Raw genomic sequence first — 24,931 nt, forward strand, 5'->3', positions numbered from 1 at the left:
TGGTATTATCAAGATATACATACTCGCTAACACATTCAATGACGTTATTTTCAACACATACATTCTTCAAGTCCCACATTGGTTGCTGCCAGGTTAAATACCTTTAATAACATTTCTTCCTGTTCCGTGGCACTGTTAGCAATGAGAATAATGTATATCCTCAGCGAACCTTCCGTATTTAGGAAATACAGACTCATATATTCTCATGGAATAAACCCTGAACATTAAGGTAACAAATCCACCCACGCAATACACTTGTATACCTCTGACTATTTTGCCACAATTGTGGTGGTCGAATCGACCCTATATTCGAATATATCGAGCAATACCCTGAATAGCCTAATATAAATTCCTAATAACAGCATATCATAGCGTAGCATTATCCCCCCCCCCTTTCTATTATAGCAATTTAGTCCCTAAACAGCCACCCACAAATAACTCGATTCAAATTATAAGGCCAGGCCTAACGGCCTGTATCTCATGCCAATTCTCGGTTAAGTATCAATAGACCTCGCCAATTCAAATGAAGACAATCGAAATCCAGGTGGTTAATTCTGTTCTACCCGTAGAGATATTAGAATAGAGTGCGCAAGTGACCGAAATATGCCATAGTACAGTTGTGAGAGAGATAGGAGGAGAGTTCCATATGTTTCTATGTAAGTGGAAGTGGAAAAGGTGAATAAGAACGAATCATCTTTCTTTCCATCGCTACTAAATTAACCTTCAAATAATGTGTCTGTATTAACCTGAGGCTGAAATACAAGTTTTTTATTTGGTATAATATCTCAGAATCAGAAACAACTGATTCTTCGATTATTTCGAATTCTCATATGAACAGAAAACTTTGGCATTATGTTTCCCCATCCAAAGACTCATGCTGTGATCTACTGCCAATTTAAAATCATGAGCCATTTCGTATTTCATAATCTCAACGACCAATACTGAAGCTCACTTGTTTGGTTTCATTTGGATCTCCAGAATTTTGTTCCATGTTTTGGTGTACAACTTTGCTCAGGCCGTTTTGCAATAGATGTATGTAGCAGTAAGGGTAGTCGAAATAAATAGATCGTAGATATCATACAATAGGCTTAGGTATTTGTAAACAACGCTATCGAAATATTAGTCGATTTGTGTCTGCATCTTGAAGTTTTTCTTGATTAAACATGTCAGCTTACGAGCCAAATGCCATTTGTGGGAGGTTTTAATATTCTGCTTCAATTTGAAGAAATCTGCAGCTGAGGCTCATCGAATTCTCTCAAAGACCTATGGTGAGGTCGCTATTAGTGAAAGAACAAGCCGAGAGTGGATTCAACGCTTCAAGAACGGTGATTTTGACGTCGAAGACCAGCACGGAGGTAGAAGATTCGAAGATGCAGAATTGAAGGCATCACTTGATCAAGACTCGTGTCAAATGCAACAAAAATTGGCGGGATCATTTGGAGTGACGCAACAAGCCATTTCAAAATGGCCAGCGAATGACAATACTTTGAATCATAAATCTATTACCAGTGTTTTACAATAAAGCCACGAATTTCGGAGGAAAAAGACGGAAGCGAAGTTATACGCTTATGTAATAATAAAATATACTCTTTGATCGAACGTTTCAAAATTTTGTACATCGTTCTCAAACGTCAATTTGAAATTATCTCTGTCTATCTTCACATTATTTTTTAATTGAGATGGTGAACAGTAAAGAATATCAATCCAATCTGTTCGTATTTCGACATGCTTAGGTAATCTGCGAAATTTTCAGTGTTGATGAAATCTCATATTATAATAAAAATAATTTTTCTTTCTGATAGAAATTCCAATCGTTCAAAGAAGAATACGAAAATTTACATTTAAAAGAGATCTTCAATTCACTTCAATATAAATAAATATTGAATCGGTTTTAATCGAAACGTTCAGCAATAGCAAAGTCAAATCATACCGACAGAGAAACGATTTGTCTTCTTCCTTTCTTGAGTCAAGCTATCAGAGCGCTTCGCCAAAGAGAGACAAGAGGAGCATTTCAACTTGAAGAATGAACCATTCGCCCACTCTATTCTAATATCTCTATGGTTCCACCTCTACTCAAAAGCAGATCCGATTCGAAGGGCCATTATTCTCTGACTAGATCGATATTTCAAGTTCAAGCCGCCCAAGAATAGTTTTGCATTTCACGACACACAGAGTGCGCTCAAGATACGCCGGCAATCGAATGATCATTGATCTAATCGGGAGAGCGTGATTGACAGTGTAGATTTTCCGCATTTGACAGCTCGCGAACCTAGCATAGAATCGCATGAAAGATGATTGACGTTAATGACAGTTAATTTAGGGAAGCTCATGTAGATGTCGTTCTCGGCGGGTTTGTTTGGATTGGAGTAAAGTTCCATCGGATTTAATGCCATTATTGAATGCTAAATTGATATCGGATTATGTGGGTGAAGAAATACGGTGTTCAATCATGAATTGATAGGTAGATTCGGTGAGGCGATTAGGGTTATTGATTATTTCAGGAATTTGTGGACGAGACTGACAATTTCAATATTCCATAGACGTAATACCGTCACATCAAAATCGGATTACAACTAGAACATTTGAGTGTGATTGTAGTTCAGTTTTTTGGTGGGTCATTTTCAAATGGTTGAAGCTAGAACCTAGTTAGGATTTCATTTGAAAAAGAAATAAAAATTAGTATATGTTCATTTTTTTCACAACTTTGTTTCATCCGTTTCTTCCGAAATTCCAGGCTTTATTGTGAATAACTGGTTGAACATTTATGATCCAAAGTATTGACCATCGCTGGCCACTACTTTCACCCTTATTTTGGGCAGCGTACGAATCCCGCGTTGAAAAAACTGGTCATCGTTTGAAGTGATCCACGAATCGATCCAATTTTTTAGTTCTTCATAAGACCGGAAGTGCAGGTCAGCCAGGCCGTGTGTCATTGATCGAAACAAGTGATGGTCCGAGGGTGCAACGTCTGGAGAATACGGGGAGTAGTTCTTTACATTTCAACGTATCCAAGAATGTCTAGACAACTTTCGCAACATGGGGTCGAGCATTGTCATGTCGTAAAATCACTACATCATGCCTCTCGTTGTATTGTGGCCGTTTGTCTTCCAATGCTCGGCTCGAACTCATAATACACCACGCTGAGCTTGTCCCATCAAATATTGAGCATAACCTCCCAATAGTGAATATTCGGTTGGGCCGTAGACGTGGAAAAATAGCCGGGATATCCCCATGATTTTTTGCGCTTGGGATTTTCGTAATGAACCCTTTTTTCTGCTTCAGTCACAATGCGATGCAGCAATATCTTCCGTCTTTGCCTTGCAAGCAGCTGTTCAAAAGGAAACAAACGCTGTTCAACATCTATTGGCTTTAACTCGTACAACACCCTTGTTTCCTTGTTTCTGAATCATTTCCATGGATTTCAGGCGTTCTGGAATAGCTTATGGTGTCACTCCAAATGATTCTGCAAATTCTTGTTGCGTTTGACACGAGTCTTGATCAAGCAATGCCTTCAAGTCTGTATAACATAATAATAGAAGTACTATAAGTACACTGTTCAGTTGGAAATAATAAAGACTCCTTGTTGTTTTAGGTTATATTGGAAAATTAAAAATATACCAACAAATTTTAAATATTATTTTTCTCTCAGATCTTTATCAATAAATCGGTAGGTACTTCCGTTTCTGTTTAGTCAACAGATATAAAAGGACTTGATACCGATTATTATATTTATTTCCTTACCCTCATCGTACTATATGGTCACCATATCAAGCATAAATCGAATTTTTTTGGTAATTTTTCGAAATAATTATTGTTGTTTTTTCCGTAGTGCTTTCAATTGAAATGACGACTTTATATCTATCGTAAATACAATATTTTGAAGGCAAGAACTGCTTAGGTTGCTATAAAACATAGCATTCAGATTTATATATTCGGTTGATATAGATTGTGGGTAGTTCTACCTAGCCGAGTAGATATTTCATGAATGTTTTTATGACAGTAGTCCTTTTTAATTCATTCCTACTAATTGATTTCGAATGGATTTCTCTGAAAATTTGAATTACATTTCTTTTTTTTTGGAAAATTGCAACATAACTTTTGAAATTTTCAGTTTAATTATTCGGAAAATGGGATGGCGCATTCAATTCAATAAAAAATGAGGCAAAACAAAACATTTCAAAGGGAGAATATAATTACCATAAGACGTAGGGTGTTGTGAATATAAGAGCGACAATATAAGAAGGTGATTATGCATAAAAAAAATTATGACAATGACAGTAAATTTTTGTACGCAAATGAGTTGCGAGATGTTGAAATTTTTACTATTTATTTCTCTGCAACCGGTTTAGTTCGTCAAATTTGATTTTATGGTTTGCAAAAGGTAGTTATTGGGCATTTATTCACATGCGATTAAAAATTTTATGTGTTTCATTGGTTAGCAAAAATGCTTTGCCTCTGAGATATTTCAAACGAATTCTTTTTTAATTCTTCATTCAATTCGACACGGAAAATCTCGAATGCGTTTAATTCCTTTAGTAAATTATCCATCATTAGATGTTGTTGTATTGAAGTTAAGATATTTAATTTTTTTTTTGCTTGAAGAAAAAGGCATAAAGATTTTTCGGCACAAATTGAACGAGTAATGCAAAAACGAATTTTAAGTTTGGAATATCTCAGTGGCGTACCATTTTCTCTTTTCAAAAATTGAGAGAAATAAACTTCAACATATTCCGGAATATAAAGCATGAAAAGGGATACAACAAACTTTAATTATTTCATCAAGCAGAATCACCCCGTTACGTCTGTCGCATTTATTCACGAACATGCTGTATTTTCCAATCAGGCTCTTCAAAAATCTTTTGACGTACCGAATCATATATTTCGCGGAAAATGAAAATTCTGATTTCAAAATATAAAATCCCTACCTTATATCGCAATGAACTGATTTCATCCAAAAAAAAAATTGAAATAAATCGGAAAATCCATTTTCCCGCTCCCTTGTATCACTGAAAAATCATCAATACTCAGTAATGAACATCCATAAATAATTGAATATCCGATTCATCGACATTTGTATTGTTGTTTGTCCTCATAAACTCAAATATAAAAGTGATTAGGTTTTATTCCTACAACAGTGGACAGTTTCAATTCTCCATGTTAATTTGATCGTCCCTTTTTTCCAACCCCTCCCACCGACCCGGTTATGGGCATCGTAAAACAGTGACCTCCATATTTCTATATCGGTAATGACACCCTAGGAAAGCATAGGTAACTTGATCAATGATGGAATCAAAGAAAGTTTGCGTGACAAGCTTTGGTGGCATTGAAATTATGGCATATTCCGGTTTTCTAGTGTCGAGGTCGATAAGGAAAATTGGTCTTCAGTTCCAGGACAAGGGAAAGTTTTTGAAACAATTAAGTGTTCGGCCAACTCAATTAAATCACTCTCTACTATATATTGTGGGTTCAATGTTCGCACGGAAGGGCTTGTTGAATTTTAATTTCCGAGGTTTTTGAATTGTATTGAGAATATGGATATTCAATTAAAAATCTAATTCGATCGGTTAATTTGACACTTTTGATGAAAGTGATTTGAATTTGATAGGTTAATGAATGTATTTTCTTCGTGAGAAGATTGCTCAGAAAAAATAAGTATAGTTCGTCCCATACATTTTTCTCGAATTCTCCTCTGTTGAGATGATCACCTTCAATTTTGATTTTCTTCTCATGAACTGATAATATCATCAGGAAGAAATTATAACCTTATCGAAACACTCCTAATCAAACTTTCAACCCCCAATGTTACTTATGAGTGACAGAAATCTCCAACTACTCACAGTCTGTCTTAGAACTTTTCGATAGATATAGATATTGGACCATTGTAAGCACCAGTACATAGCTCATTTTGTGTTCAATTCTTTAGTTAGAGTATATTTTTGTCCCGAAAGCAGTAGCTTTTGAGTAAATCGAAGCTGAATAAAAAAATTACTCTAATTGTTCTAAAAAACGATTTGTGTATGTTATTTTCCTTCATTATTTTTTCTGTCACGTTTTTTTCTTTCAATTTGTTCATTGAGATTATTCGAGTTTAAATGAATTTGTCTCTCATTTAATTGATTTTTATTTCGTTTTACTATTTCTAAGCTAGCAGGTAATAATTATTAACATTGAGAAATTGAATTATATTAGGTTAGGTGAAAAATATCGCTATTGGTAAAAAATTAAATATGGCTTAAAAATTTAAAACTGGTGCTGACGTTGCTTCAATATTTCTATCAATCCAAATGTTCTGAGGCAAATTCTTCAAAGGATTGAAGATTTCAACCTTTCATAAATACAGTGAAGGGTTGAAATGAAACGATTATCAATTCGATCAAACGCAGTAATTAACAAATCAGTAGAATATGTCCAATGAGACTCATGAATGAAACTAGTCATTCATGAGTCTCATTGCACATATTCTACTGATTTGTTAATTACAATTTAATTTCCAAAACATTGAAATATCAGTAGATTGTTAATATTCTGTTGAATTCACATATTTAGTTGAACTAATGAATGAATATTTTATAAATAAATTGAAATCTCATATTTCAGTCCTAAATTAAACACAATATTTTCCGAAAAATTACTTGAAAATCTTAAAATATTCGAATAACTAGATACGCCAGTTGAGCTCTCTTATCGGTAAAATCCGCTCAATTGTTTTCAAGATAGAGTCATTTGATAATTTTAATCCAACAAGCTAATTAGGAAAGAAGATACGGAGCTCCTTGATGAATTTTATATATTTTCGAGTCCAGTATCGTAACAACTGTTTATTCGATTTCTTTGAAATTATTTATTCATGTAAACATACCATTATATTGAGTATTCCAATGATGTTACTTTATAAAAAAACGTTTTTCCAAACTAAAAACAAGCAGCGTTGCTTGAAGTCCATATATATCAATGTAAAAGGATTGTGTCAATAATGGCTAAAATCGAATTGAGGGAATACAGCTTTCTGCCCACTAGTTTTCTGAAAAATGTATGTTGCCCATCTTCTAATACTAAGAGTGGAGTTTCAATTATCCTCAAAATCTTACAAGGAATGAAAAATATAATTTATCAGATTTCCTCTAACAAATATCAAAATGTGTATATCGTGCCAAATGTAATTTTTTTTATTAAATATTTTATCAGTAATCAATACTTTTGGATGTCCATTATACCTGACATTAAACTCCATCAATCTATCCACCGAATAAAATTACTAAAATATTTCACCAGCGGCATATTTATGATGGTTGCGAAATGGTGCATGCGCAAGTAAATTAATAAAAATCTGTGAAACTGATATAAATAATCAATTTAAAACCTAATCTACCATGTCATTGCTTATGGTAAATTTATTGCTCAATCTGTGAACAAAATTTCTCGTTTGTACGTCATCATTTGTGACATTTGTCAAAACCCTTTCATACCGACTGCGCTTATGGCAGTTATCAATTATGTACGTCATAATTTTCTTGTTTACCAGAACTGCAACAAGCGTGGTAAAACAAATTTGAATTTATGCCCCCATTGAGTTGATGATAATGAACAAATATTTCAATTTCATGCCGAATTTAACCTGTTATTGTATAATCAAATGAGTAGCATTTGTAACTCTGAGCTGTTTGGTTCAATTAGCTGATGTTTTTCCTAGAATTTAAAAGTTCAGATTTAGAAATAATAGGTATTCGATATTTGTCACGAGAATTCTCATTATTTTCATTCTAATTCATATTTCTCTTTTTTTTTATTGCATTGTTTGCGAAAAATGAAGGAATATAATATACATATATACTCTCAGTGGAAAGTATATGGATTCCTCCATTTTTTGCGTAAAATTGAGGAATATAAGAATCTATATACTTTCACTGGAAAGTATATAAATTCTTATATTCCTTCATTTTTCGCAGTAGTACTGAAGATACTTTTATTATTTATGAAAGCCAAATTACACGAAATTTGATTGATTTATCAAAATTGTATGAATTATTTTCTGTTATTTTGTTCATCTTCTCTTGTTGTGTTTCTATTGAAATATTTTTAATTATCTAAATTTTCATTTTTTTGAAACAAGAGCACCAAAACTTCTTAAGCTTGACTACAAACTGACGTTTTTTTTCAGTTCAATTCAATTTTGGAAAATGAGAAGTAGAAGACAAAAGTAATGTATTAGTGAATTTTGAAGTACTTCATTCTTATCCACCATGATGGTAGTAGAATTTATTAATGCTCCTTAAAGTTTTCCTTCAAAGCTGACAATTTTCTAGTCAAAATATTTTTGATGACCTTATCTTCAGTTGCATAGAAATAATACAGAAGTGAGAAAAGTTTACAGAAATTGTAGCAGAAAACTTTTGAATTCGCCATCTTTCTGTGTTACATCTTCATAAAATGGAAATAATTCTTACTTATTTTAAAAGGCCTGCTACTTGAAAAGGGAAACTATCTCGAAATAGTTTTGATTAAGGAATCCTCCCTCCTGAATTTTGGTCATACACCCTATAGATCATTAGATTTAAGGGCTGAATGATGCCCTTTCATTAATGTACTTGATAACTAAACGCCCACAACTCTTTACAATCCACACCTTAAGCTAATCTTCAAATCCTCTTGAATAGAAATATGTTGATAGGTGTTGACCTCAATTGTTGTTCATTGAACTTGAAACCATAACGCTAATTTCAGGTGAAAAAAAATATATACAAGGCATTCTCAATCTATAGTATGTTATAACACTATCACCAAAGATAAAATCAATAATCATGCAATATCGAACAGATGTTCGAATATAATAGAATTTATTCAGGTTAAGGGTGTTCCATTGAATAATCCCAGGATTCGCGACAAGTCCCCAACGTAAGAGAAGGGAAGGGGTTATAGTGTACACGTAAGTCAGACATAACATTATGAATAAGTGAGTATACCAACCGTGGGCATCAGCTGATCCGTGCTCCTGACTCTGGTAACCTTGTTCTTGTAGATTATCCTCTTGACGAGCCTCTCCATCGGTTGGTTCCATTTCATAAAACTTACATACAATATATAGAACATAAACAACACCAACGCCTCGTACCATTGAATGTAGCTATCTTTGAAGAACATGATGAGCGCGATGAGACTAATAGAGTAAAAGAAACAATCTCTAAAAAGCGGCCACCAAGTCAGTGTAAGTACAGTCTTGGAGAAAATCGCGCACATGCCAATCACGAAGAGGATGTTGAACACGGCGGAACCGACAATGGTACCGATACCAACATCATCGAAGGATACGAAGACGCCGATGACACTGGTGAACAGCTCTGGAGCAGAGCCTCCAGCTGCCATGAAAGTAGCACCAGCTACATCATCTTGGATGTCTAGCTTTTCGATAATGACGTCCAAAGCTGGAACGAAGAACTCGTCGCAGACGATGGCCAGAGCGACGAACATGTAGATGACGCCCAGGATGTGGAGGATGATGGCTCCATTCTTCCTCTGCTCTAAGGTGAATAGGTCGGGAGGAAAGAGAGGATCGGCTTTGGTCTCGTTGGAGACGTTGTGGTGATGCTTTGGAGAGCCAGTGGTGGTCGGGGGTGGGATGTACAGGGTCGGGTGCTTCCTGGGGGGGCTGAGGGTGGTGTTGTTGTCGTTCGGAGGGTCGTCTTCGTCGGTGGCCGCGGCCAGCACCACGAGAACCGCAAGCACGCTGCACAGCGCGGCACGGGTCATGGCTTCGAGAGCAGCTGGGTCATCGGGAATGGCAAGAGGCCGGGCGCAGACTGGCTTCGGAGTCGGTCCGACCGCTCGATATCGGCAACCGGGTCGCGCAGTCTGCGCTACTGCACCACCCAGCGCGTCTCCACTACGCATCGTTGGACGTGGAGGAGGAGGCTACGTGGCCACCCGGACTTCGACGAATTCATATTTTCCAGATTTTAGGGTTTTCGTTACTTCTTCTGGGGGGATGTTTGGCGTTGTTCAATCTTGGGGATGTTCCGATGGAGTGGAATTTTTGTTATTCAATTTGTAGGGTGGATGTCGGGGTGTATGGCTACCTTTATGTTTCGATATGATGGTGTATCGACTTTTGCGCGTTTGGTACGTGGGAAAGGAAGCTTCTTGTTGTCAAAGTAACTGAAATTTTTCATCGAACTGAGTCTCGAAAGATCAGGTTAGATGCAAATCGGTAAATACGTGTTTGAATGGAATTTTGATATTTTCAAAATTTGAAGCAGAGGGAATTGGAGCATAATTTCGAACATAAAATGTCCAATAACAACTCAGTTGAAATTTACTATTTCGATGTAAAATAATAGCACGAGTGATGATTATTGATTTAATTGGATCATTGTCAATTTCCAGGGGGATCTAATCGTCAGAACTCATCATCTAGATAAAATAACAGACGAAAAAGACAATATAATAAATTTGGAGCTCTTAGAAGCATCTGACACCAAGTCAGATTTTTTTGTTCTTGAAGATTAAGATCTTGTATTATTGAAAATTCAATGAAATTTTTTTTGATTGAATCTATTATTTTGTTTCATTTTATTTTGGATGAACGCAAGGGAATTCGTATTCATCTTATTCTACTGTAAAAGTTTGGGTTGAGATTGAATTTCTGGAGTACATGCGTTCCTTGCTAACTTTGTCGTAGGACAATTCTTGGAATTTCATTTCCAGAATATCCTGGATTTTTCAGACTGCCGCTCTGAACGGCTGAGGGCTAAACCTGTGGCTTCAAATTTTGAAACATGAATAGGTGATATCGATAAATGAAGTAAGTTTTATATTTCATAGTGTGAATACACTTTATCGAATTGAACAATACCTAAAAGTGCTGGCAAGTCGGTTTCTTGGGATGTAATATCTATGTGTTAAAAAATGCATAAGGAACAGCAAAAGTCAAACAGAAAGCATCGTTTTTCACTATTTCTTCCACAAGTAGTGAAAGTCTAATTAGAAAGGAGAAGATAATTCATATATATGTATATCTCTTCTTTCTACAAATTAGAATTCAAATAAGCTTGACCAAATAATTCCTAATACTCCATGTTAATTGTACTGAGCTGAAGTACCTAAGGTCGATGGCTCTTGACGACTTTGAGTCATTAAAGACATTTTATCTCTCTCTCTCTCTCTCTAACACTCCTACGTGTATCTCCTTCTCTCAAATCTATGTTGAAAAGGATATCGTAGTCAATTTTACACCTCGATTTCAGATAAGGTATTATTGAGGAGATATGATGTTTCAAGTTTCTTCGCAATTTTCCAATATGCCAATTGCACCCTTGGAGGCACCTTAATGTATGTAGTTGAATATATAGTCTTTCCAAGGGCTCAATTGTACGAACAATATTATCATAAAGGCTCCTGATTCCACGTCAGTGCTTTCCACGTTTTCTTTTGTTATTGAAAATGCCTCTTATTATTTAAGTAAACATTTCAGCTGCTGTCAATCACAGATTAACGAATAATAAGTTATGAAAACTGGTCGTACTCGAAAGGAAAATTATCCGAAGCAACTTCCAAAAAAACAGTTATCTCATTTGCTTCTTTCATACAAGCTTCGTGGAAAACTCTACGCCTTCTCTGACAAAGGCACAGCTGCTTTTTGAGCAGGAATTATCCCACTAAAGATTCGTCGTCACCAATGTAATGGAGCAAAAACTGGAAATATGTCAGATTATGATTTTACATACATTTCTTCCATCTAGCAGAAAAAAGCAAACAGTGCAGACTGCAGAGCAGAGAATAAGAAAGATATTTGTTTGCCATTCTCTATTGATTATCTTCGAAAGATCCTTATCCTTCTTGATGCATGTCTTTACTGAAAGAATATCGAGTGCATTCAGAGGACGAAAGGCGGACAATAAGGCAGTTTTTCTTAGAGATCATGATAAAATAATCGCATTATTCAGAATTTGCTGATTTATATAATTTTCATTTAGGTACACCAAATTTGTAAATATTTTAAGATTCTCATTTTTGTTTCACTCAATATATACTAGAAATTGATTGTAGCCTTTGCCCTTAGACAATCAATTTGATAATTTATTATGATCTTTCATTTATATATTTTTAAGTGATATATTTTTTCTTAAAAATCAAACTGTATTTTGTTGTTAATATTCTGATGAAATGAAATTATTGTTACTTTTATTCAGTTCACCTATTATTTAGATTACCTGCTAATGTTAGTTGATTGACTTTGAACGGACCACAAAAAAATATATCAATAATAATCAATATTGAAAAAGCATAAAAACTTTCACGATTCCTGATCTCTACTTGAAGATAAAATTCGAAATGAGATGTAGCTTACATTATCAGATTCAACATTGACATAGATATTTCAGAAAAAACAGAATGACACCAAAACAATTTCTGAATTATATTATTCTAAAATATACACAACATAATAAAATTATATAAAACCCTTGTGATAAAACTTCTAATATTGAAAATATATCTCTTCATCATTTCTCGTTTCACCTGGAAGCTCTCTTCTTTTTACTCGCTATATCTTTCGAAGATATCGTGACAGTTGAAGCGGTCCTGCCGATCTTCAACAAGAGTATGTCTGCGAGGTCCTTTTCAAGTTTCTCAGTCTCTTCCGATTTCATATTATTACCATAAATCGATATGGATCTCAAGCCTTCCTCTATGGAACCGGTAGATTTCTGGTATTGAAGTATTTCGTGTATATCCTTCAGAACATCAGTGGTGAGATGGTTGACTGGAGCGTTTTGAAAAATATTCATACAGAATAAATTCAGAATGTGTGAGCAAACTGGTAAATATTTTGTTCTTCTTGATAAAAGTATTTTGGAAGCTTGTTCTTCGATCCGATCCGATATTTCAATTCATTGAAATGACAATGGGCACGTTCAGCAGACTCAACAGCTGTGGAACAGTTGTCAATATCCTACGAATTTTTTGCTGAACATATTTCATCGGTTTCCGCTATGGAAAGTAGGCTACGGAGCGGTCGCCATCTTTGGTAGCGAATTTATTTTATGCTACTTTATGGTAACATGTTGAATTACTGACATTAGTGACAGTGATTTTGGACGAAATTTTAATTTCAAATGTAATAATAATGGAAACATATACGTTTATTAACATTCTGAAATGTTACTTTGAATAAATTTCCCATATATTGAAGAATAAAATACGACGCGTGTATTTAAAGTAAGGTCTCCATTTATTTTTTTCACATTAAATAACATTTATTTCCTAAGTTTTGTACATTACTGTATAGCTTGAAATCTAAGCTATTTTTCTACGTAATCGCCATTCACTTCAATGAGCTTCCTCATTTGTACGACAAACTGTTGTATCCCCTCCTCGAATCACGATCCCGCCGCCTCGCGCAAGAACGAAAAGACCGCTTCATGAACTTCTTCATCGGTATTGCAGGTTATTCACCAAAATTGAATGAATAGAGTCTCTACTGCACACATCTTGCAGTTTTTCGGCCAACTCATTGAAAGTCAACCTGCGATCTTTCAGCACAAACGCCTCAACTTTCCGCACTGTTTCGTCCGAGTGTGACGGCCTGCCGCTGCGCTCCTCGTCGTGAACATTTAGTCGGCCAGCAGAAAATTCTCAACACCATTTTCGAACGTTTTTCACGTCCATACATTTCTCACCATACACTTCTTCCAATTGACGATGAATTTCTATAGGTGGAGTTTTTTTTAGTGCAAAAACTTAATGACTGAACGTAACTCGCACCTGGCGGGAGCGACAACCGGCACTTCCATTGCAAATGGCTGCTACGTCAAGACTGAGCGTCCTAATGAGCTCCACCAGGTGTCGATTGGTGGAAGGGGGCTTAACGTATACAACAGTGTTGCCAGATTTCATCTAGCGCTACTTGCGGCGATACAATGGCCATGGAGACCTTACTTTAAATACATGCCTCGTAGTAGTGATACCGAAAGCAAACTTGTAAATTAAAATCGATATTATAGCAGAAAATTGTTTCTCATCATAACATAACCTTCAAGAAGGAACTACAGAACCTATTGCTGTCAAGAAAAGGAGCAGCCCGGCCAGCAGAGAATACTAACGTTACCAAACTGATACCCATTAGTAGCGGAGCTACTTACACTACCGATCTTTCTGCTGAACGCTCCCATCGAATTTAGAGCCAAGAATAGTCTCAAACAATAAAGTTTGACTCACTTATGGCGAGACATCAAATTTGATTCTGTCCGACGTGTGGACGTATACACAGACCTAGCAACTTGAAATTTTCAGAGTAGGTTTAGATCTCGAATACCGCGGTTAATTTTGTTCATGAGCATAATCCTAGGTGTTCCGTATATATGGCCGTTCAAAATTTTGTATTTCTATTCAATTGAAAAGTGCAGGTTCGATCGAGATGCAAATTAGCATTAAGATGTATAATTTTAAGCCGCTTACTGCATTTCATGTTGATTGCGATATAAGAACCTCAGAAAATTGAAGCACAATATTGATCTTTCAAGAAAGCAGTGACTTCAGTCACAAATAGGTCGGGCTGCAGGATCAAGTATCGTTGATAAGTTCTCCCTGGTCTAGGCTGAAATATTTGATACACTATTCGAACCGTGATAGAGAGATTACTTTATCTGAAATATGTGCTGATTCTTTCACATGAAATTTTTTGAAAAAATTTAATTAATATGAATTTGAACAAGCGCACCAATGCTCCTGTCTTTACGAAAGTGTTTTTCTATTATGGTGATTATTATATGATTTCTGTTATACGTAAAATGATATTCAACTGAAAAAAAGGAAATAATAAACCTAAAAATAATGTGATATCACCATAAAGTAAAAAACATAGATAGAGGGAGTATACGCAATTTTCACATGTCCTCAACATGGTCAGATTACGTTGTCGGATTGTGAAATATTTCCAAATCCACAATTTTACTATATCGTTTGGATGTATATCACATTGAATGAAATATATTCATTTCAGTGATTCTCGAATGAATATGTGAATTTGAATATTTGGAACCAATATTTTTCCTAATTGTCGAATTTATAATAAGCAGAATATTTATTATTTTCTGTATCTACCTTCTGAAATCCAAGGTTTGACAAGTTTCGCTCTCCTAGTGTCATCGGTTGTTTCACATCGTTTGGGGCGCTTGAAGTTTGTTTTCTAAATTTCCGATATATTTAGGTATTTATTTCATTATATTTTGAGTAAATATGAAACGTTGATTTACTATGGAGCATTAGAAGTGAGTTCTTTGTGGAGAAACTCACACATTGGGTGAAATATCGTATCACTGATATGTTTTCATTTCCGCGCGCTTCTTGTCAAATTTGATAGTTCATGTTGGGGACCAAAGTATAAATATATAAATCAGTTCATTACGTTCTTCGACGTCTCCAGATTTCCAGCCTCCATTTTTCTCGGTCTTCCCAAAGATTATCTCCTAAGCCTTTTGACCGCGTATCGCTGGTTATTCCTTCTCTCCAGATCAGTCTGGCGTCCACTCAAGAACCTGTTCCGGGAGCCTATCGTCTCTCATTCTCTGGACGTGTCCGTACCACCGAAGTTGCTTCTCTCTGATGTCTTCATTTATTCGATGACTTACTCTCATTGAGTTCAGGATTCTCTCATTTCTTACTCTGGCCAATCTTGATTTTCCGGCAGCTCGTCGCCAGAAATCCATCTCTGTGGCCTGGAGCAACTTCAACGATTTCTGTTTTAATGGCCATATTTCAACGCCCTTAACTATAGAATTATAGACCCTGTGTTTGTTGTCTTTGGAGATGGATTTGTCCCATAGAACACTGTTGAGCTGTCTGATTGCTATTCTGCCTAGGTTATTACGGCGTTTATCTCATCGTCCATACTTCCATTGTTTGTGATGTGTACTCCCAGATATTTGTACTTGATACATTTCCTTACGACCTATTGTTCTAGTACCAAATCCTGTTGTTCTCCGCCTATACACATATATTCTGTTTTGCTGATGTTAACCTCTAGACCCCAAATCTCATATTCTCCAACAAGTTTACGTGTCATGTATGCAAGGTCTTTGTAATTCTGTGCCAAAACCACATGATCGTCGGCGAAACATAATCTGAAAAGTATGGATTCGTTCAATGGTATGCCCATACCTCGGTATTTCTTCTTCCATGTTTTAAGGGCTTGCTCAAAATATATTTTAAACAAGGTGGGTGACAGACCTTTATCCACGCTTAAACCCCTCGACAACCTCTGTCCACTTCTCCCTTGACACCAATTGTCCCTATACACCTCTAGTATCGCCTTTATGAGGTTTACACTTATGTTGGTTCTTGCCAAAGCGTCCCACAGTTTTTTTTTGGGGTACACTATCATAAGCCTTTTTGAGGTCCACAAAAAAAAAACGGGTTTCTTGATTCAGAAAAAAAATAGGACAACGGGACAAAAAATGCTTACTGAAAATAACATATATGCTCACTCTATCTATGTTTAATACTCTGAGGTGCCAGCTAATTTGAACTTGAAAAGGTATACAGAATCAGACGTTAGCATATTATTCATGTAAACATATCGACCATCAAAATTCGCCCAATACGAACCCCGTCCAAATTTTCTATCGGATCAACAGAAAAATCCCCTTCCGATCGAGTTCCGCCTCAGAAAATCCTGAACTCCTCTCCAAGTTTACACAAAATTACCGTATCGACGAGTCGGCAGACGGTTCCGCTGATTAATAGCAGATATGAGCATCGAATTTTTCTCGCTTAATAATCTAGGCACTCGCATCGACATCGATCGCGCAAATATTTGGGCGCATCGGAGATGATTGATCACGCCGAAATCGGCGCTACAACAACTCACAGCTGAAGTTGAGACGTGCCAGGACGAAGTTGCCCCTGCAGAAGAACTGGTACCCATTGGGAGTGGTCTCCTTCACGAAGGGATGGAAGGCCGATTGGAAGTCCAGGGTGGCTATGAGGTCGGCGGAGTCGGCCTGGGGAACGACAGGGGAGGTGGGTTTGGCAGGGGCCGAAGAGATCTCTCTGGGTGTGTTGAACGACCTGGTGGACACTGAAACAGAAATATCAAGAGTCATCTTACTTTGAGACGCTATGTGCCATTGATCTAAACAAGTGATAGCCCGAGGAAACAACGTCTGTAGAATATAGTGGGTGGGGTTGGACTTCCCATTTCAACGTTTCCAAGTATGTCTTATTATTTATTTGATAATCTTTACAATCTACAGTTGATTTTTAAGGTGTATATGTTATAATTTATTATTTTAATCATACAAGTGTGCCGTTTGAAAATGTGAGTAGGGGCGAGTGAGTAGGAGAAGGTAGAAGACAAGGGACCTCTCGAGACGCAGGCTAGGAAGCCTATTCCGGAGGTCTTTTGTGAAAATAGGAGAGGGTTTTAGTGAGGTGAAAGTCCCACACAAATCCAGCGGCAACTTAACATCATCCCGGCCCGCCGCTGGAGATGGCATTAGCTTTCCCCCTACCTCAGGGCAAAAAAAAAAAGTATGTCTTGACAGTTTCGCAATATGGGGTCGAGCATTATCATGCTGTAAAATCACTTTATCATGTCTCTCGTTGTATTGCGAACGTTTGTCTTTCAATGCTCGGTTCAATCGCATTGATTGAATTCGATAACGATCGGCTGTGATTGTTTCAGACGGTTTTAACAACTCATAAAACACTACGTCGAGTTGGTTCCACCAAATACTGAGCATGACATTGGAACCATGAATATTCGGTTTGGTTGTCGACGTGGAAGCATGGCCGGGATATCCCCATGATTTTTTGCACTTGGTATTATTGGAATGAACCCATTTTGGTCTCTAGTCTAGCGGTACAGAAACCCCTTCCGTCTTTGCCTTACAAGCATCTGTTCACAAGCAAACAAACGCCGATCAAAATCTCTCGGCTTCAACTCGTACGCCACCCAATTTCCTTGTTTCTGAATGATTCCCATGACTTTCAACAATTCTTGTTGCGTTTGATACGAGTCTTAATCAAGTAATGTCTTCAATTCTTCATCTTCGAAAACCTTCTCCCTTCCACCGCCATGCTTTGTTTAGACATAAAAATCACCGTTCTTGCAGCGTCGGAACCACTCTCGGTAAGTTCTTTCACTGATAGCGGCCTCACCATGGGTATTTGAGAGCATTCGATGAGCCTTAACCGCGGATTTCTCCATTTTGGAGCAGAAAATTAAAACCTCCCACAAATGACCAGAATTTGGCTCGTAAGCTGACATGTTTAATCTAGAATAACTTTATGATGCACACACAAATCGACTTTTATTTCGATGGCGTTATGTTTACGAATACATAAGCTTGTTGTATGACATCTACGATCTATTTATTTAGACCACCACTTATCGCTATAGCAATCTATTGCAAAACGGCGGAAGCAAAGTCGTACACCTAATACGTTTACGAATTTGAGGTACTGTTTTATACACCTTTCTACCAGTTACCTGCCAAAGTAAGCACAACCCAAACTTAGTCCCTGGTCATTTTTAACTGTGTAGAGGTCATGCAGAGAAAAACTTTCATAAAATGACGAAGGTTTGGCCGTCGTAGGCTCTTGGAATTTTCGATCAAATCGATCATGTCAATCAGACAGTTCTAGATCAACAAATCGCCGCACGTGAGTACCTAAACTGTTGGTCGAGAACACGCCACTCGTCTCGAACTATAATTTTAATCACTCTCTCGGTCTCGCGGGCACTAATAGCCCTCCGTACAAATGAATCCTTTGACGCTTTCCGTCCTGGAAAATATGCATAGTTTCTGGAAAACCGAGCGGAATTAGCATAGTCATTTCCATAGCGCCGCCATTCAGTTTGATAGCGGAACCCCGGTGGGATGACAGCGCAAGCCTTATTGATTTATGGGGACCACTTCCAAAAACGCGGGAGATCTAAGCAAATGTTCATCGCTTTCGAAACAAGGGCTAATTTATAACGGGAAAATTCGAGAAAATAGTGATGTTGGGTGGTTTTGATGTACTACAGTTTTGTTCGCTCGTTCTTCTATAATACAATTTATCATTTCAATGATCACAGTGGTCACAATGTCTGTAATTTTATAATTCAGAGTCGAACATGTCTCAAACAATAAGGTTCGATTAATTGGTGACGAGTCCGTCCTCAAATTCGACTATGTTCGATCTTTCGACAATAAACATGATAAATATCGAATGGAAGAACCTAGCGACTTAAATTTGTCAGGAAACTAGGAAATAACGTGTGTGATAATTGAATAATAATAAATAACGGGATTACAGGCAATTTTTTAATTCCGGAAAAAACACCTCTTTGAGCGGGACTCGAACCAACATCCTCCGAATCACCAGTCCAATGCTCTACCAGATGATCTACCGAGGAAGCTGTACGTTCACCGTATATTATATATGCAAGAAGCGATTCCTCGATATACGGTGAACGTTCAGCTTCTTTGAAAGCTCAGTTGGTTGAGCACTGGACTAGTAATTCGGAGGTTGTGGGTTCGAGTCCCGCTGGAGGAGGTGCTTGCAGTGATGTAAAGGGTGTTTTTTTTAGAGCTATAGAAATTTAAACTGCAATAAAACAACGATGGATTATTCGATTGACATGAATTTTATTAATCCGCAAGATAATCTTGTGGCATTACATTTTGATTATGATTTCTGGTATATGACCGCCACGGCTGGCTCGAATGTAGTCCAATCTGGACGTCCAATTTTCGATGACTTCTTCCAACATTTGTGGCCGTATATCGGCAATAACACAGCGAATGTTGTCTTCCAAATGGTCAAGGGTTTGTGGCTTATCCGCATAGACCAATGACTTTACATAGCCCCACAGAAAGTAGTCTAGTGGTGTTAAATCGCAAGATCTTGGAGGCCAATTCACAGGTCCAAAACGTGAAATTAAGCGGTCACCAAATGTGTCTTTCAATAAATCGATTGTGGCACGAGCTGTGTGACATGTTGCGCCGTCTTATTGGAACCACAGCTCCTGGACATCATGGTTGTTCAATTCAGGAATGAAAAAGTTAGTAATCATGGCTCTATAGCGATCATCATTGACTGTAACGTTCTGGCCATCATCGTTTTTGAATGAGTACGGACCAATGATTCCACCAGCTCATAAAGCGCACCAAACAGTCAGTTTTTCTGGATGTAACGGTGTTTCGACATACACTTGAGGATTAGCTTCACTCCAAATGCGGCAGTTTTGTTTGTTGACGTAGCCATTCAACCAGAAGTGCGCTCCATCACTAAACAAAATAAAGTGCGCGATACGTATTCCGCACAGAACCATTATTTTCGAAATGAAATTGCACTATTTGCAAGCGTTGTTCAGGCGTGAGTCTATTCATGAAGAATTGCCAAACCAAACTGAGAATGAATCACTTGACAACTGTTAAATCAGTCACCATTTTGAACAGTAATGCCATTTTAAAGTTATATACCTCGAAAAAAAAACACCCGTTACTTTCATTCTTCCATTCCTACAGTTATGGTTTTCGGTGGAGAAGTGCAGTGAATTAACACGAATTAGACGACATCAAGTTATTATCATTATGCAAAATTTGTCTTTCATTTATTTGCTACATTTCACTCTAATCTAAACGTAAAATTTCATCCAGTTCCAGGAATTTTTCATAAACGAATTCAAATGAATATTATCTCGACCGAAATGTTAAAATTGCAATTAAACTTGTTGTTCGATGGCCGTGACGGCGGGAAAGTCTTTCTGAACTCGAGTACACTTGAATTATTTCCATTTTTGTCGCTGGAAGATAATTGAAGACTGTTGTTAGCGCTCAAAAGAAGTCACTAAGCATGAGTATTCTTGGAACATTAAACCGATTCCACTTCTTCAGCCATGAATTAATGATTGTTGGAAAATTAGGTTCTGTTTGAATGTGAAAATTATTATTTGTGCTCGATCGATGAGGCACATCGCATGAAATATTCATTGAATATAGAGAAAAAAACCTTTTTCAAAAGTTGTCACTTAGACAGATATAACTCTCATCCAGAAACCACGACGACTACTATAGGGTGTTTTTTTTTCAAGGTGTATAACTTTAAGTTGGCATTACTGTTCAGGATGGCGACCGATTTGACAGCTGTTAAGTGACTCATTCTCACTTTGGTTTGGCAATTCATTATGAATAGACTCACGCTTGAACAACGCTTGTGAATAGTGCAATTTCATTTCGAAAATAATGGTTATCGTCGACAAAATCGTCCATCAGAGCAGTTAATTCGATTAACCATGGAACGTTTTCACACCAAGTTTATTCTTATTGATAACTCGCATCCCCAGAGACGCCGCACGGTGCGTACAGAAGAAGCTATTGCTGCTGTAGAGCGTAGCATTGAGGAAGACCCGAATGAGTCTAACCGCCATCGAGCATAAGAATTGGATCTGTGTCCATCCACTTTATGGAAGATTTTGCGGAAGGATCTTGGTTTGCGTGCTTACAAAATCCTACTCGTGCAAGAATTGAAGCCAAACGATCATCAAGTAAGGCGTAGATTCGTCGAATGGGCCCAAAATGAGATTGCCGTTGTTCCCGATTTTCATAAGCGAATTTTGTTTAGCGATGAAGCGCACTTCTGGTTGAATGGCTACGTCAACAAACAGAACTGCCGCATTTGGAGTGAAGCTAATCCTCAAGTGTATGTCGAAACACCGTTACATCCAGAAAAAGTGACTGTTTGGTGCGCTTTATGGGCTGGTGGAATCATTGGTCCGTACTTCTTCAAAAACGATGATGGCCAGAACGTTACAGTCAATGGTGATCGGTATAGAGCCATGATTACTAATTTTTTCATTCCTGAATTGAACAACCATGATGTCCAGGAGCTGTGGTTCCAACAAGACGGCGCAACATGTCACGCAGCTCGTGCCACAATCGATTTATTGAAAGACACGTTTGGTGACCGCCTAATTTCACGTTTTGGACCTGTGAATTGGCCTCCAAGATCTTGTGATTTAACACCGCTAGACTACTTACTGAGGGGCTATGAAAAGTCATTGGTCTATGCGGATAAGCCACAAACCCTCGACCATTTGGAAGACAACATTCGCCGTCTTATTGCCGATATACGGCCACAAATGTTGGAAAAAGTCATCGAAAATTGGACGTCCAGATTGGACTACATCCGAGCCAGCCGTGGCGGTCATATGCCAGAAATCATATTTAGAATGTAATGCCACAAGATTATCTTGCGGATAAATAAAATTCATGTCAATCGAATAATCCATCGTTGTTTTATTGCAATTTAAAGTTCTATAGCCCTAAAAAAAAAACACTCTTCACCTCTAGACTTGGGAGCAGAATAAAAGTATCAACCCATCCACACACTGACCCCACCGAACGCTGCTTGGTTTCCAAACAGCGGTCCACCATCCAGATACCGACACCATCCAAAGCTGGTCTTGTGAAAAACTGAATCGAATGAAATTAACTAGGGTTTTTTCCGGGTTCCCAGTTTTTGGGTCGCCCAATCGATGATCGCATGCAGGCAGCCTGTTAAGGGTCCCGAAAAGGGGGGCAGTGGAATTCCGACCCCCAGAAGCGTTGCAACACCGCCGGAGCAGGGAGCAATTTCGGGTCCGCTCTACCCCCCACCCCTATCCTGCCTTCGTAAATGCGTTCGGACCACGACGTGCGGAAGGACAAATCAATGCAAATTGGCTACCTAATTCGCTCGGATCATTCACGGACCGTTAAGGGTGGGATTTGCGGTGAGAACGGGGTTGAAAAATCGTCGTTGAACAGTGTTCGGGACTACCTGGCGAGGGTCCCTGGATGGTTTCACGACTTTACACGGTTTGATGTGTTTCGTTCTGTAGAAATGTGGGATTTAGAAAGAGCGTAGTAATGAATTTTCTAATGGTGATGATTCAATTTCAAAATAAAAAAAAAACAAATTATTCAAACATTTTTTTTTATTCGAAAGGTTATATTATGACAATACGTATGAAAAATAACATCATTGAAATGACCATCACGATTTCTCCATACTTAGAGCATTCTGTCAAGACAATTTCTCATCACTATTTCACATAACTTATAAGCTTGATAAGCCTAAGATTATTCATGAAATGAGGCCTTTCAGATTTTATATTACTATTATTAGTGTACCGGGTGTTTCCTAATTGTAGAGTAAAACTTCACCAAAATTAAAAAAAAATTCCCATAAACATTTATACGAAAATGCTTCCTCTTTGAATCAGAACCATTCGGAGACTTCATTTTAATCGTACATTTTCTGTGATAACGTTTGAACGATTCGATTAAATTTTTTTCACTGAGGAGTAGTTTTCTCAGAAAAATTAAGAGGTATTGTATACAACTCCGGTTTACTATTTTTTTTTCAACATTCTAGAAAATTTTGACAGTTTTTCCTTGAAATCCGATAAATTCTACATAATTGATGACTTTCATGAAGAAATATTGCAATATTTGTTTCAGAATCCTATATCTTGAGAATGACTCATCGTTCTCTCAGACATGTAACAAGTCTGCATATTTCCAGACATTTCACATCTGGTTTTAAAAAATCGTTCCACTACGACGCTGTTATTGAATATAATAAAATACCTCCTTCCCTTAGAACGCTTTCCTCATATAAAATCAAACTTGCTATCAAGAGACTGTAATACACAATTCATCGGATTTTTAGAAAATTTTTCTGGGATATCTTTTTTGTTTCTTTTTTTGGTTGACCATTTGGTTTGAAAATATGTATGTAAAAAGAAACTTTGATCTGGTACTGAACTCTTTGGTTTTGTCGTATCTATTATCTATTTCAAACAGTGGTGACGCTAAAATGGTGTCAGGAGAGTCCCAGCCCCCCTCCTAAATTTCTGCTGGCATTCTCTGAAAAATCGCATGAGGAAAAAAATAAAACATGAATTTAACGTAAACTAGATGGAACTGGAAATGTTCGCCCTACTTAAAAAATCCTTGCCCCACCTCGCCCCCCCACCTCCTTGAAAACTGGCGTCACCACTGATTGCAAGAAAAAAATTCAATCATTTCCCTTATAGAGCTGGGGAAAATCTAATTATCATGAAAATTCAGTCAGTAAGCTCCGATAAATTAATTAAATATTAGTTTTTATGCTTATTTTTCCGATCTGCGGCAACGATTCATAAATTAGATAGATTAGAACTCGTATAATAATCACAAAAAAAAGGAGAACTACGAAAAACATCATTTATTTCAATTTTATTTATTTAATTCCTACACCATTCTACAGCCTTAACCAATTACAGAATGGGGAACAATTCAAAATCACAATAAAGAACATAAAAATAGGATACACAAACAGCTTTTCATATAAATATAAAACAGCCGTTTTCATATTAAATTGAGTACCTACAGCAAAAAATATCCAATACATTCTGAACATCTTGTCACAATCTGTGGCGAAAATCGAAGTAAGTTAGTACACGGAAAGTGAACGTGGTCACAATTCGAACAGGCAGCCTCGGGACGTGGCTATATATAGTAAGTAAGGGCAATCAATTTGAGAACATATTATGAATGAAAAGAATACGGCGAAACGACGAAAAGGAGCGAAACATACAAAAGAAGCTGGATGAGCAAAAATAAATTCAAATCATTTATGATTAACATAAGCACCAGAGGCCCCAAAATAGATCCTTGCAGAACTCCAGACGACGCTAAAAACTCATCAAATGATCTGAATCCGAAACACTGAATGAATCATTATTATCTATTTGTGAGGTGAGATTCCAAAGAACACAAATCACAAGAAATAATAATTTTCGTTCGAACCTCCAATTCAGGTACATCCTTAATGTAGAAGCAACTACCCAGAAAGCCAAAAGAAATATAGGCAGACAACAACCAAATGATGTGCAGACAAACAGGAGGAATACTGCACAGAAGAA

At 37.2% G+C, this 24,931-nt stretch overlaps 2 protein-coding genes across 6 annotated transcripts in view; both read right to left on the reverse strand.

Moving 5' to 3' along the window:
• LOC123678346 (sodium/potassium/calcium exchanger Nckx30C) overlaps window positions 1–9,908 on the reverse strand; it is a 91,628-nt gene extending 81,720 nt beyond the window's left edge. For all 5 annotated transcript variants that reach the window (XM_045615358.1, XM_045615349.1, XM_045615342.1 and 2 more), the window contains exon 1: window positions 8,965–9,908. In XM_045615358.1, coding sequence (XP_045471314.1) covers window positions 8,965–9,885 — 921 coding nt within the window. In that variant the 5' untranslated portion in view covers window positions 9,886–9,908. The remainder of the gene's footprint in view (window positions 1–8,964) is intronic.
• Window positions 9,909–12,437: 2,529 nt separating this feature from the next.
• LOC123670627 (leucine-rich repeat-containing protein 71-like) overlaps window positions 12,438–24,931 on the reverse strand; it is a 32,421-nt gene continuing 19,927 nt past the window's right edge. Inside the window, exons 5-6 of the mRNA XM_045604143.1 lie at window positions 16,859–17,068; window positions 12,438–12,754 (exon numbers count right to left, since the gene is read on the reverse strand). Coding sequence (XP_045460099.1) covers window positions 12,507–12,754; window positions 16,859–17,068 — 458 coding nt within the window. The 3' untranslated portion in view covers window positions 12,438–12,506. The remainder of the gene's footprint in view (window positions 12,755–16,858; window positions 17,069–24,931) is intronic.

This window comes from Harmonia axyridis, chromosome 1, assembly GCF_914767665.1.
Source record: "Harmonia axyridis chromosome 1, icHarAxyr1.1, whole genome shotgun sequence".
NCBI classification, from domain to species: domain Eukaryota; kingdom Metazoa; phylum Arthropoda; class Insecta; order Coleoptera; family Coccinellidae; genus Harmonia; species Harmonia axyridis.